The 13,882-nt window shown below is 33.1% G+C and overlaps 2 protein-coding genes across 2 annotated transcripts; both read right to left on the bottom strand.

Annotated features, from left to right (window-relative positions):
* Positions 1 to 173: 173 nt before the first annotated feature.
* LOC111030139 lies at positions 174 to 4,188 on the bottom strand. The gene is made up of 6 exons (XM_022309510.1): positions 3,341 to 4,188; positions 2,964 to 3,255; positions 2,627 to 2,881; positions 1,745 to 2,017; positions 655 to 1,178; positions 174 to 579 (listed from the first exon to the last, which is right to left on the bottom strand). Exons 1-6 carry the CDS (start codon positions 3,640 to 3,642, stop codon positions 261 to 263), a joined length of 1,965 nt encoding a protein of 654 aa, XP_022165202.1. The 5' UTR covers positions 3,643 to 4,188; the 3' UTR covers positions 174 to 260.
* Positions 4,189 to 8,264: 4,076 nt separating this feature from the next.
* LOC111030143 (uncharacterized protein C3orf38 homolog) lies at positions 8,265 to 10,538 on the bottom strand. Its single transcript, XM_022309517.1, has 3 exons — positions 10,323 to 10,538; positions 9,704 to 9,987; positions 8,265 to 8,889 (listed from the first exon to the last, which is right to left on the bottom strand). The coding sequence occupies exons 1-3, from the start codon at positions 10,444 to 10,446 to the stop codon at positions 8,317 to 8,319; spliced, it is 981 nt and encodes a 326-aa protein (XP_022165209.1). The 5' UTR covers positions 10,447 to 10,538; the 3' UTR covers positions 8,265 to 8,316.
* Positions 10,539 to 13,882: the final 3,344 nt, after the last annotated feature.

Genomic DNA, 13,882 nt, shown 5'->3' with positions numbered 1-13,882 from the left:
AATTAAATTATTAAACATTTTGTATTTGATTTTAATTAAGTTTTGTATTTTAATAGTTTATGATTTATATATATATTATATATTATACATTTTAATCAATAAACTATAATCAGCGTTTAAAATGCAAGTTATAATTAAATATAATAATAATAATAAAAAATCGTACAAAACAATATTTACAAAATATTTTATGTATTTTAGTAAACCTAATAAAAAAAGATAAAAAACATTAATTTCACTTAATTTTTGATCAATAAGGCTTATAGTTTGGTTTCATGTCGAGTGGTGAGGGCATTACGATCAGGGAGCCGCAATGGTCGTGGTGATAATTTTGGCTGCGAGGTGTCTGACTCATCATCACCAGAGTCTACATCTCCATCACTTGAATTTGTGGATGCAACAAAGTGATCAGAACGTATAGTTTTTCTGGGCCTTACTTTTCTGTAGAATTTAAATTCCCTGGGTAATGTGTATGAACGAGGCAGTGATATCTGTGAGTCTAAATCGGATGGCGATTTGTACGATTTGTACATCAATGTGAACACTTGATCGTTTGGTTGAGCATTGTTATCTTGAGCACTAAAAATGCGATGTTAGTTAATACTCTAAAATTTATCGAACACTCACATACAAATTATAGGAGGTACAACTTACCTATAAGGTGGAGCAATCCAATGTTGTTGTTGTAGGTATCCCTGAGGAGACAACAGTACTTCTCCATTCTCTGTCGGTTCCTTTAACTTGCCTTGCCTTATTTCCTCTTCAATAGCGCGGAGTTCTGCAAGTTGGTTTTGTCTTTTTTCTTGTAATTTCTGCCGGATATCCACGTGAGAGCTGGCACTCTCATTTTCACTGGAACCCTGTTGGCTATGGTTGGACGGAGGTGGCTTGCACCAAAATGCAACACTATCTCGGCCACTTGTGCCGGATGGTGGTGGCACAAATGTGGTTGGCTTCTTTTTTTTGCGCTTTTGCATGGCTGCCACATATGGGTTGGTGAAACGACAGTTGAAAACGCCGGGAATACCATTATGTACACTTGCTGGCAATGCGCTATAATACCTCTGGTTTCTTTGTAAGGTTGGAGGGGGTTCACTAGCAATAGCTTGATTGTGGTAACCGCCTGGTGGTATATTCTCATACACACTGCTAAAGCTGTGTCTCCTTATAAGGTCAGTCTGTTAAATTGATAAAAAAATAATGTTATTAATAGAGATAAACATAGAGTATCAGTGAAATACATATTTTATCAAAAATACTTTCAATTATCAGTATACCGGTAAGATCAATTAATTATAAATTCAGTAAAAATAGCAAATAACTAATTTTTAATAAATTATAACTAAAAAGACAATAATTTCAATATTTACAGTGAGATAAATCACAAATAAAATTATAAATCTATTTTTTATTTTCCCAAGGCATTAAGATTTTATATTGCTTACATTTCTAGTCTTTAAATCTTATCTTTGTCAGTTCATTTTTCCTCTTGATGAACATAACAATTTTTATGCACCCGACATTCATAAACATCTACTGACTAGTATAATAGACCCAATTATAAAAATAAATAAAAGTAGATATATATTAAATGTAATTTTCTAGCAGTATATCTAACAATATAGGTAGGTGTGAACTATCAATAATAAGTATATGAATTCAATTTCCTATTTATTTTTTAGTATTGGTAAGGTACATACATTTCTAGTCATAATATAAATACTGTAATTAACCAAATTCTTACCTTCCCAATAGGCACATTTAGCTGATCTTTATACTTGGCTTCTAACGCTAGCTTTGCTGTTGAGTTGTTACTATTTGTAGCATTGCTCAGTCGGCCTCCAGATTCATATTTCAATCTTCTTACATGGAAAAACTGATAATAAACTGCCATGAACACAAGACCACAGCAGAACAGCCCAAGAACGATAAATGGTTTGACTGCATCACCACTGTCAATGCTCCACACAAACATGAGAAGAGCATTTTCTAACGCCATCACCACATAAAACATCAACTACAAAAATATTCATTCAAATTAATATGAAATTTAGATCTTTATTTTTGTTCAATGAATGATACAATAATTCAAAGAATGTAGACAGAGAAATTATAAAACAATACAAAATTTTAGAATGTAAAATTTAAATTTAATTGAAATCCAGAAATATTAAATACATATTAAACTTTACTACAGTAGTCAGTAGGTAGATACTAGATACTGATCAATAATTGAATTTGAAATTAGTGTAAAATCGATAAAATTGATTTATAGTGCCCAATAAAGTATAAAATAATATCAAGTGCTTGTATTTTGACAGAATATCACATTAAGATAAAAAGAAAACATTATTTACATATATATAGAACACATATTTTGGAAAAAGCAACAAAAATAAATATGCAAATTATACATACATAATTAGTTGTACTATTTTCAACAAAAAAACCAAACAACTAGGTAAAACAATGTTTTTCCATTTAAAAATGTGTATGTACACACCTGTTAAGAAAATTGAAAATAGGTAAACTATTAAATTAATATAAAAACATTAATATGTATTTTAGAATAATATGGATTTCAATAGTTTTTCTACTAAATGTTTAACACTCCTTAGGTACTCACCATTTTTTCTCTATGATTGTTCTCCAGTAGGTTGACATATTCAAATGTGAATACAAAAGCTAGGAGTGCAAACAAAAAAGCTTTACGTTTAGGAGACATCCGTTCACCGTGAAACACATTCTTGGGAGAATGTAGCCACAGTAACACAGACAACCAGTGTAAACCAAGTACCAATAGCACCCAATATTTGTACATAGCTGCATAGGCAGTCAACGAAATGACTCTGGCCCCAACGGTGCCCAAACGCCACAGGAACTATACAATAACAAAATAGCCATCGTTACAAACAATAAACATACATAGGTACTGTAAGGTTGATGTAGTGAGAGACACGTACCTGAAATATGACTCCAAGCCATGTGAGGACTAGCCTGTGGACGTTCTGCATGCGCACATTCTTGCCGAATGATGCCAGAGCCCAACACACGCTGACGGTGGACAGTGTGACGGCCACCTTGTTGAGGTCACGCAAATGTTTGCGGTCGCCGCCGTCCGTCCACAGCAGGTAGGATTGCAACAGCAGCAGCGGCATTGACTCACAGAATGCGTGCAACAGACGTAGCATGCACAGGTCGCGCACCTCGAACTTGACATACCGCAGGTCGACGGGCAGGAACAGCTTGAAGTACCTGAAATGAGACACAGCGGACATCAGGTAAACTGTGGGTGGTGGGTGCATGGGAGTATCGGTAAAAAAAAATTAAGGGGGCGCACCTCCACAGGACACCCAGCTGAACAAAGTGCAACGCCTGCACGGCCAACCGCTTCAGCCGGTCCGAAAGCGTGGACTTGTCGCCGACGGCTCGCGCAGCCAGGTACCATCGCAGCGACATAGTCTGCTCGACGGTGGCCGACGCCCCTACGAACAACATGGTCAGGACGAACGGCACGTAGCGGCCGTGCGAGTAGAGAGCGTAGCCCATGACCACGTCAAACACGATGTCGCAGAAGTACGCGGCCAGCGAGATGATGTTGAACAGGACGTCGCACAGCGGCAGGAACTCATACTGGGCCATGGGACGATGGTCGCGTGATCATGTTTCGGCCCGTCGTCGTCGCGGTCGTGACGACGACCGGAGACTTTAACGGACGTCGCGTGTCTAAGTCATGACACCACGTCGGACAAGCGTATCATCGCGAGAAACGACACACGGAGAGGGTGGAAAAACTCGCACAGATCTGACGCGATGTTATAATAGTTTGTTATCGTCGTGAGGACGGTAACGGAAGACGTGTTGACGTGATTGTCGACGGCCGGCTAAGCCACTTACCTCTGTTGTACGCGCGAAAATGCGGACGGCTAACACAAAGACCGCGACGATAATAAATAATAATATTATACTTTTGACTGTGGCCGCTCACCGTCACTGATTGTTGTATCGACTATCGTCGTACGTTTTTATCAACTGAACGGCTAGGAGAATATAATAATAATCGAACGCGAATCTCCCGTTGGCCGACGTTATCCGTTTCGATTGTCCGCGGTCGTGTGCGAGAACGATGCTGCGGAGATGTGACGACGGACACACGCACACGCACGAGCGCGTGCACCCGCGAGCGCCGTACTCGCGTCTCGCACGGTCACACACGCGCATTCTCGGCGGGACGCGCATATTTGCCAACAGGTGGCGTGCCCGGTGATTTGTGAACCCCTGCGACCGCGACGTGGGTATGGAACGCGCCACCGTCCGAACTCCGAGTGGACCGACGACCGACACTCCACTAGTCAGTAGTCACTAGTCACTACAGTGTTCACTACGAGTCCTGTAGTCTGGTCTCCAAGGCAGGATTAAAATAAATGTAGTGGCCCTAACGCCCCTAACGATTAATTTAAATATGACTTGTGTATAAATAATAACGTTAAAATGTCTTTCTGGATTTTAATTTTGTACAATGTAGAAATTAGCAAAGTTCAAATGTTGACAATATTTATGACAATCTACATAGGTAATAAATAGCTCAAAAAGACCCACGAAAGAACCAAATTCCGGTTTTCCAGTATTTTGAATTCTGAGCTGAGATATGAATGTATTTAATTTACAATAATGATTGATGACGTGTGTCATGTTCTGAGGTTTGGTGCAGTAAAAATGTTTCGATTTTCGACTTTGAGGGTGGTTTTTGACGGGCACGGTGAGAAACTTGCCCGCTGCTAGACACTGCGTCCCTACGGGAGGTGGTGCCAACTGTGGTTGACATACAGACGAGAGGGAGTACTGTGTTGGTGGTCCATCTTGGATGACTCGTAAATTCTCTCAAATTAAAATAAAGCTTTTGACACAATCCCGACGAAATCGGGTGAAGTAGGTGGGCTACATGAAGTTGGAGAGTTGGCCCACTCTCCTGCAAAAGCTGCTCTCAAAATATTGGTATCATTTTCAAATTTATGTATCCTTGTCAGCGGGTCAAGTTCATTGACTCACCATATTTAATTATTGGCTGGACTAAAGAGCAGAATAAAACTTTAAATGAAAAAGTAAGCTTAAAATTTAAAAAAGGCTCTAGAACACACTATCTCAATATATAAATAGAAGACTATAAGGGTTACTGCCTTAGTGCCTTATTGGGAAGCTTGAAACCAAGATCAATCGTGATTTACGAATCCATTTCAACGTGAAATTTTAGAACCACGTACGTCTATTATAAAAAAATAATATTGAATATACATATAAATTACCTTAATGTCTATAATATAATATTAAAACTCGAGGTGAATCCACTTTTATCTGAAGTTCTACTGGACCGATTTTCATGATTTAATTGAATAGTGTGAATTGGGTACCTACTATCATAAATAAAACAATAATTAAAACATGTTTGTGAGGAATAAACCTAATGTCGGCAGTGTTTTTTAAATACCATTTCTAATTTTATTATAGAAAATAGGCAGTTTGGTAATCTTCGTAATTGTATTATTTGACATTTCAACTCGTATTTTTTTTTATACTAACTGTCCCTCGCGGCGTTGCTCTTGCTAAAGATTTGTTTTTATTTTATAAATAAATTTGTAAAAAAATGTATGTACCATATTTGAGATAATTCTTTTATGATACCTAGTAATTTAAATTATAATATGTACTCAAAGGTAAGTGGCAACCCCATAGATAAACGAAAAAAGTTTTTTTACTTGAGCTGAAAAAATGAAAGTGTAAGCTCAATTTATGCGGTTATAAACTAATAGATTTTAATTTTTATTAGATATAGTCATATAGTTTATTTGAATATGATAACTTTTCAAAATGTTTGTGGTCATTAAATTTATTAAAGCGTTTTTTTACGTTTTTAAAATGTGAATACATTGTCCATGGATGATAAATTGGAGACCCTCCCCGGCTCCCCCGTCTTCCTAAAGTATCTTTAAATTTCACTTCTCAAGTATAATAAATTATGTTAATACATGTTAATTGATGTTTCCTGCAACACCATTTTTGTTTAAGAAATTTACATCTATACCACGGACCATGGATAATTTATAATATTAAACTGACCGATTACCTACCTACTATTATTCTATGTCATGGCTCATGATTTATGTTTTGTTTTTGTTTTTGTTTTCTGTCAGTACTCAGTTGTGTGAAAATCGAATTTTTTGTTTTTATTCATTTATTCCCGATTGTATAGTGTATTTGCACTTTGACTTAACAGTTTACTTAACACTTTAGTGACGTTAACGCTTTTACGCTTCTTAAGAATTTCAATAAGTACTTTTCTGCATTATACTGTTCCAAACAGAAATGCAAAAAATTAAAACATTTGAACCAGTTAAATCGTACTTTTTATCACAAGAAAATACCTCAAAAATATTTTCAGATTTTTTTTAATCATGGTCCATGAACTTACGGAGGCATATTTGGTATTTTTTAGCAAATATCGGCCATGATAATAAATTTGAAACTACCTCATCTGATAAAAAATGGGTTCAATTTTTAAAAGAAACTAATGCCCCTAGGCCCTAGTCTTGAAAACATTTTTAACTACTTATGTCAGGGATGGCGAACCTTTTTGTACCAGCGTGTCAAATAAAAATTTTGGTTGGATTCTGTTTTCTCTGCGTGTCAACTAGTTCGATAACCTTTCAATTTTTTTTCAAAAACTTTAATATTATCAAACTTGTACACATTCGTTTGTGTCACTATTATAGTTTGAGCGTGTCATTGGTTCGCCATCTCTGACCTATCACCTATGTATTATCAATACCACATTCAAATGCGATGTCAGAACGTATTATCGACTTGATGAAAACTGCGTGGAGAAGTGAACAGATTATTGTTGCAAAATTTAGAAGCTGAACTAATCGTAGAAACTAATTTTGAAGAGACCTGCAAAGATTTTAGAAAGTTTTTGGAAACTCCCAGAGGGAAAAATGTAATGAAAAAAATAAGATCACAAAAAAAATATAGGTAGTATTCATTTGAGAATAATCAAAATTTTTGTTAATTATTTTTAGTAAATATTATTTATTATTATAATTTTTTTTTGTGTGCCGATGCTTCTTGATATTTTACAGTTGATTAAATTACTTTACTACTAAGACTTAAAGCTATTAAACGCGTTTATTTTGTTGTATGATTAATAAGAACTTTATAGACAATTAATGATTTCCGCAATGACTACATATAGTTTTCGATTGATATACCTAGCAAAAAACAAAATTTTATTTTAAAAACTGTATTTAATGTTACCCGTTTTTATAATCCAAAAGTAGAAACATATGACTGATCAATCAATGAATTCAAATACTAGATGAAGAATAATTTATGGTATAGATTCTACAGGTAAAGAGTTTGCTCAAATCATTTTAATATACATGATTTAAGCCCTGGATCTAATATGTTAAAAAGATGTGCAGTTCCCATTCCAAATCTTGGAAAGACTACTATGGATGATTATTTTTTATTGTCTGCATAATATGTCCTAGATGTTTTCTTTCTAAAATGTACCCATCATTTAAAAAGATCATTTAGATCAAAATATCCATCCTAGTGGCAACGGTACTGATTGTTTAATTGTGTCAAGCAACAACATCATTTCACATAATTCTAGTAAATACCTATATTTACAAATTAAATTATAATTCTTTAAAAATTAAATTTTCAACTGTAGATGAAGACAGATTTTATTCTGAGTCAAGTTCTCTTATTTTTGACCAGAAAGGAGGAAAACAATATGAGCTGACATCCTTTTAAACATTTTTACTATTCAAATAAAAATATCACTGTATAAGAGGTTATACTAAAAATTTATTGTCTATGTCTTTCTAATGTGTAACAAAGCAACAAATCACTTTTAGCTCAGTTAGTTTAAAAATTAGTGAATTTACTTCTTATAAAATTTAAAGTTAAGATTATTATCCAGGCAATACTATTGCAGGCTTTTTATTATATTTTAATTTTAAAGCGAGTTATAAGTATTTTAAAATTGTAAATTGTTTTTAAATCTTAAAATATAATGAAAAGCTTACAATAATATTGCCTAGATAATAATCTTAACTTTAAATTGTATAAGAGGTCAATTCACTCTAATTTATAAACAGAGCTAAATGTAATCCGTTGCTATGTTACGCACTTGTAAGACGGAGACAACAAATGTCGGTAAAACGTTCTTTTAAGATTAAATGTATGATAAAAATGTTAAACAATGTTACATATTATTCTCATATAATTGAATTATTCGAGTTTTAGTATATACAATTAAACATTATCAATTTGTAAATGGTTTGTTTGGTGAGGTCCTTGTATGCTTAAAGTAGGTCCAGCAGTTATTAAGTCCATACTTTTCATCATAAAATTTGTGTTAAGAATTTTCCATGTGTTTTCAGCTTGAGGATCTTCTCTGAGTATGAATTGTTGTTCAAACATTCCAACCATTCTTCCAACACCTTGATGAAGGGTACCACCAATATGCACTTTTACTAAACCATGTGATTCTTTTTTCCATTTAACATCGCCTAAATGTGGTGAAAAAAAGAGTATGTGTTCTTTCTTGATACCTAATAAACATTGTAATGTAGATGCAGAATCTTCACAAGTCTCACAAATTTCACTGCTGCCACCAAGAATTTTCAATGACATTGTACAATTTTCATAAAAATGACGACAGTCCAGTTGATTTTTTCCTGGAACACCAAGATCATTTAATAAGTCATAAAAATGTTTAGCAAACATTTCAATAAACTCTTCTAGTAATTCGTTATCACGATCTTTTCGAGATTTTGTATTGGGTGCTAGTGCAGAAGTAATTGGTGTTGGCATTGGCATAGGCATCTAAAAAAATATACAAATCAATATTATAATAAGCTAAGTTTTGATGTTTTACTCTATTGTAAGAGATTTAAATTTTTAACAAAAACAACTGTATATTCTCAGTCAATTACCATAATCAAATTCTGGATTCTCTTAAATATTGTTTTTCAAATAAAATTTATTTTATAAGACACATATGTTGGGTGAATAACTTTTAAGAAGTTATAAAATTATGTTACTAGTTAAATTAAATATTTTTATTTAAATTAATTTGAGTAATCCGGCATTATTTTTTTACATTACTTACATTTTTGTTTAAAAAGTGGGGCGTTGCAAATATGAAATAAGGTTACTTTTTTAAAAGTTGATTCCAAAATTAGAGTATAATAATTAATAGTAGTAGGTATAACATTGATGAGGTAGGTACATTATTAATGACTTAATGTTATACATGAACAAAATATATTTTATTTTCACAAGTAATATACATTTCGATGAAAGGAACCACCTATTTATGACACTCTCTATGAATACTTAATTATTATAATTATTTTTTATTTTTTTTTAATAACAAATCATGACACCCACACTTGCGCTTTAGGCGTCTTAGGGGTTCACTAGGTATGATAGTGAATGAACAAAATATATATGTATTGATTCCTGGGATATTTAATACGAATCTACAACTTTGAAATCGTTAATACATTTAATTGATTTTTAATTTTTCTCATTACATTTACTCATTACTCAATAGAAACTACTTTTAAAAAGTCATTTGGCTACAGTAATTTTTAATTTGCGATATGTCACTACCAAACACTGATAAAAGATGTACCTGCTGAACAGCTTGATATGGTTGAGTATGCATCATGTTGTTATTCTGAGAGATTGCAAGCATATTATTAGGGACAGACATTTCGATGTGCTGTACTGGCGGTCTGATGTAGTCTGGTTGACTTTCAACTAATGACTTAAAAGCCAAACACATGTCTGCTTTCGTCATATCAGTACTAGGTATTAAGCCTTTTGAAATTAAAAACTTCAACAATGTGGTTACTTGAACTTTTTTATTGGACAACACTCGCACAGAAGGTTGAGACATAAGTAACAATTCGGCATCTAAAACAAGTTATAAGTTGTAATGACAATCTTCAACACATATGGAATATAATGTAAATTATTTAAACATGTATATCATAAATCTATAGACATCCACATTCACAGCAGTTATGAACACCAATTGTCAATGATTACAGTGGTAGATTTCTGTAATGTGGTACTGTAATTTAGTGGATAGTGTTATTTGTTTCAAAAATATAAATGTAAGTTAATTCATAAATAGTTCGATTTTTTTTACATTTAATAAAATAGTCTCATAATACATAATGCTTTAATAATCATCAATATTACATATCATTTTACTAGGGTTAAAATGTTAAATGCTATTGCTTTACCTTGTCGGGTATTCGCAGAGATTCCACCGCCATGGTAAATAGATCGGACGATTTTACATAATTCATTTGTTTCGATCCCGTCCAGGAATTCTTTCAACAACCTTTTCTCAGAACCGGTATCCATTGACCATTTAAATGGCAGTTAGCAATTGGCAAAAGTAAAATAGCAGAAGCTGCTATTCAATATCCACCGTCAGCCGTGAGCGTGACTCGAGAGTCGTGAATGATATTTTCAGTTTTGTAATCTGTAGTTATCAGTTATCACTTATCAGTTTCCCCGGTGTGATGAGAATAAAAAATTTTTTTAAATTCAGACTTGCCAACTTAGAAAAGTAAAAAACTTGCACACTTCTACGTGTAACCGCACTGGCACACTATAGTAGCTATATATTATTATTCACTTGTTCCAGTCGCATACTCGCATGTGCTGTATGTATAAATAATTGATGTTTGGAAAACGGAAACCCGAATTACTTCCGGTATAGTATTTGTGAATGACGATGTGTTATACACATTATGCTTATATGTTGTAATTTTTTTTTTAAGTGTATTTTAATACATTTCAGTGGAGGTTCAAAGCGTCACCTGTTTAGCAGATCCAGTTGGAGGACATGCAAAGTAGTTGGAAGTCTTTCGGGCTTCCGGTAAATGATTTAATGATATTGATGTTTCAATTTACATACGAATAAATGTTTGTTTCTTTGGTACTATGTATGCAATCGTTATTATCGGACTTTGTGAAAAAGGACCTAGTGATAAGATTGAAAGGACAACTGAAGCAAAGGGAAATGTAGTAATTAATAATTTTAGTTTCGAGTAGCATTTTAGTTTATTTCTACTACATTTCAGCAGTGTGTTCAAATTATCCAAAACTTATAAAACTATTAAGTTGATGGAAATAAACAAAATATTATAACTGAATATATGCTTGTATACTGTTTTCATACTTACATATAGGTTGTATGCCGAATGGTGATTACCTATTTTATAAGAAATCACTGAAGTCATGTCTCAACGTTTCAGTATACAATAACTATTGGGTACTCAAAATGTATTAACAAAACATATTTTTTTCACATAATATGAATTCATTTAAAAAATTTGAAAAAAACCATATTTTTATAGTGATTGTTTATTACTTTTTTGAATGATAAGTGACAGTACTTACATTTTTAATTTCATACTCCGAAGCGAGATATTTTCGAAGAATTTCGTTCTATAAAAACGAATACACCCTTCTATGGTACGATGGTATTGACTTATAACTTGTGAGTTATAAGTAAATAATAGTTAAAGCAGGGGTCGGCAAGTAATTTCTATTGGAGTCCTAAAGATTAAAATAATAAATCAATGTGGTCCAGTGAAAAAAATCTTTTTCAAATCTTTATATTTTAAAAATAGCAGTTTAAAAATAATAATGCCGTTTTAAATTTCCATTTTGAATAATAGCAACAGTTGAATTGTAAATTAAACAGACTGAAATGTCTCCAACCCTTTCAGGCAATGCAAAACAATGTAGTTCTGTCCACTCGTTCATGAACTTCCTATTTTCGCTGATAATTTTGTGTCTTACTCAACATATAGAACGAATAATAAGAAGAAATAATAAACACGTTGACTGGGTCCAGAGTTTTGCCTTCCGCGGTCTAGATCCGGACCGCGGTCCGCCAGTTACCGATCCCTGAGTTAGAGAGTTGGAAATGCAAAGTGTATACGCAGTGCAATATTTTGTGCCCAGTTTGTAATATAAATATGATATTCTTTGCTGGTCTGCGCCGCTTTATTGTGATGCATTAAAACCGAAGTGTGTACAATATTATTAAATTGTTACTTGTCTACCTATCTACATCGATAATTAAAAGTAGATATATCGTCGGCCAACATACTGAAATTGGACCATAACATATAGGTTGCAGCTTATATAATAGACTATAGAGCATAGTATTATGTTATTATTGCGCACACGCACTCGTAATTTGACAGCGGACAAGAGCTAAAAGGCGAGTCATTGTATTAGCGCCTGGAACGTCATCGTGTGAGTGGGATATCTATGTGTGTATAGTAAAACTAAATACCCACTCCAAAGTCTTTCATCCCCTCTGGCTTTACCCATTTTTGTTTATCAGCGGTATTTATAATGTATAATATATTACAAAATGCTATTTCGTACAGACAACTTTGAATAGGCGTACGATAGAACTTTTTTAATTATTTTTTTCTGTCAAGTATGTGCAACGCTGTTACGGCTTGAATCGAACCAACGGCCGCCGAGTTTAATGAGAGATCCGTCTCCCGCCATCAATCAGGCCGTCCCCTTTGAACAGAGTTAAACATAACCTGCGCCGTGCACTTCATCGTTATTGAATTTATGCAATCACAAAAATATTACAGCAAATAGGTGCCTTATTACAATATTATTTTGTGCTAGATACTGAGAAATAATAATAATAATAATCCTATTTAATATATTCGTGCACGTTTTATCGAGTACCATTTTTGACTGCAGATGCAGATGCTTAAATTAAAAACAAGATTATTGTTTTCGTATTAAATACGTCAAAAGGGTCCGGTGCAATGACAAGGTAACTTCACTTTTTGTAATTTATCAGGAGACACAAAAAACAGTTTAACTAACCATCCTTTGATCAAATTACTGTTTATAAAACATACTTTTATGCTCTAGGTGTATATATAACAGTACGTAAAGTCTTATTACTTTTGAATAAATTTAAATAATTTAAATAAATTAATTTAAGTATATTTTAGTATATCTGATATTTTGTCCCAAAATTAAAATTCTTTTTTATATATTTCCGACGTCGTTCAGAGCGAAGACCAGATATACTCTTTTGTATGGTATTAGCTTATCCTTCAGTTATAAATATATCGTTATTACACCAAAAGTAGGTACATTTGTCTACTATCAGAATACATGTAAACATAGAGATAAGATACCCAGTGTCGGCCTGGTGCCTTAAGGGCCCCGGATGCATTTCTTCAGAAGGGCCCCCAAAAATGTTTGTTCATAAAATTATTAAAAATGTATTTATAAGTAGTGTAAAATATTATAATTTTTTAAAGGTACCATATATAAAATTAACCATCCATTAAGTTAAGATTTAAGTTAGATTAATAATTTATTATTCTAAAAATTTTTTTACATATTACATAATATAAATAATACCTTCTCACATTATACAACTTAATATTTTTTTTAATGTGATTCAAATTCAAAATTGATTGTGCATTTGATTTTCTTTATATGAGTAATTTTTTTAGTTCACTAGATGAGTCAGCAATCGTATCAATCAACTCATCTGAGTCAATCAAAATATCCTTTTCAATGGACATTAGCATTAATGGTACATTGGTTTTTCCGTCTGGAGGTCGAAATCTATCTACTATTCACTATAACAATAATCACTCACATAGATAACAAAAGTTATCACATAAATACATAATATTATTATAAATGATACAATTGTACAATGATATTATTAATAATAATATTCATTATCCAATATTTATATTTCTGAGTACGATCGGGGGCGGAGGGCCCC

The sequence above is a fragment of the Myzus persicae genome, unplaced genomic scaffold (genome assembly GCF_001856785.1).
Source record: "Myzus persicae strain clone G006 unplaced genomic scaffold, MPER_G0061.0, whole genome shotgun sequence".
In the NCBI taxonomy this organism is placed as follows: domain Eukaryota; kingdom Metazoa; phylum Arthropoda; class Insecta; order Hemiptera; family Aphididae; genus Myzus; species Myzus persicae.
This window is presented reverse-complemented; position numbering and strand designations above follow the sequence as displayed.

Bases quoted from the DNA above. Each gene is read 5' to 3' on its own strand.
- LOC111030139 (XM_022309510.1), bottom strand. From the start codon at position 3,642: ATGGCCCAGTATGAGTTCCTGCCGCTGTGCGACGTCCTGTTCAACATC. The intron at 2,882-2,963 runs GTACGTGTCTCT...GTTATTGTATAG, and splicing joins GGCTTGGAGTCATATTTCAG to TTCCTGTGGCGTTTGGGCAC. The intron at 580-654 runs GTAAGTTGTACC...TCGCATTTTTAG, and splicing joins TGGATTGCTCCACCTTATAG to TGCTCAAGATAACAATGCTC.
- LOC111030143 (XM_022309517.1), bottom strand. From the start codon at position 10,446: ATGGATACCGGTTCTGAGAAAAGGTTGTTGAAAGAATTCCTGGACGGG. The intron at 9,988-10,322 runs GTAAAGCAATAG...AACTTGTTTTAG, and splicing joins CTCTGCGAATACCCGACAAG to ATGCCGAATTGTTACTTATG. The intron at 8,890-9,703 runs GTACATCTTTTA...ATATTTTTTTAG, and splicing joins CATATCAAGCTGTTCAGCAG to ATGCCTATGCCAATGCCAAC.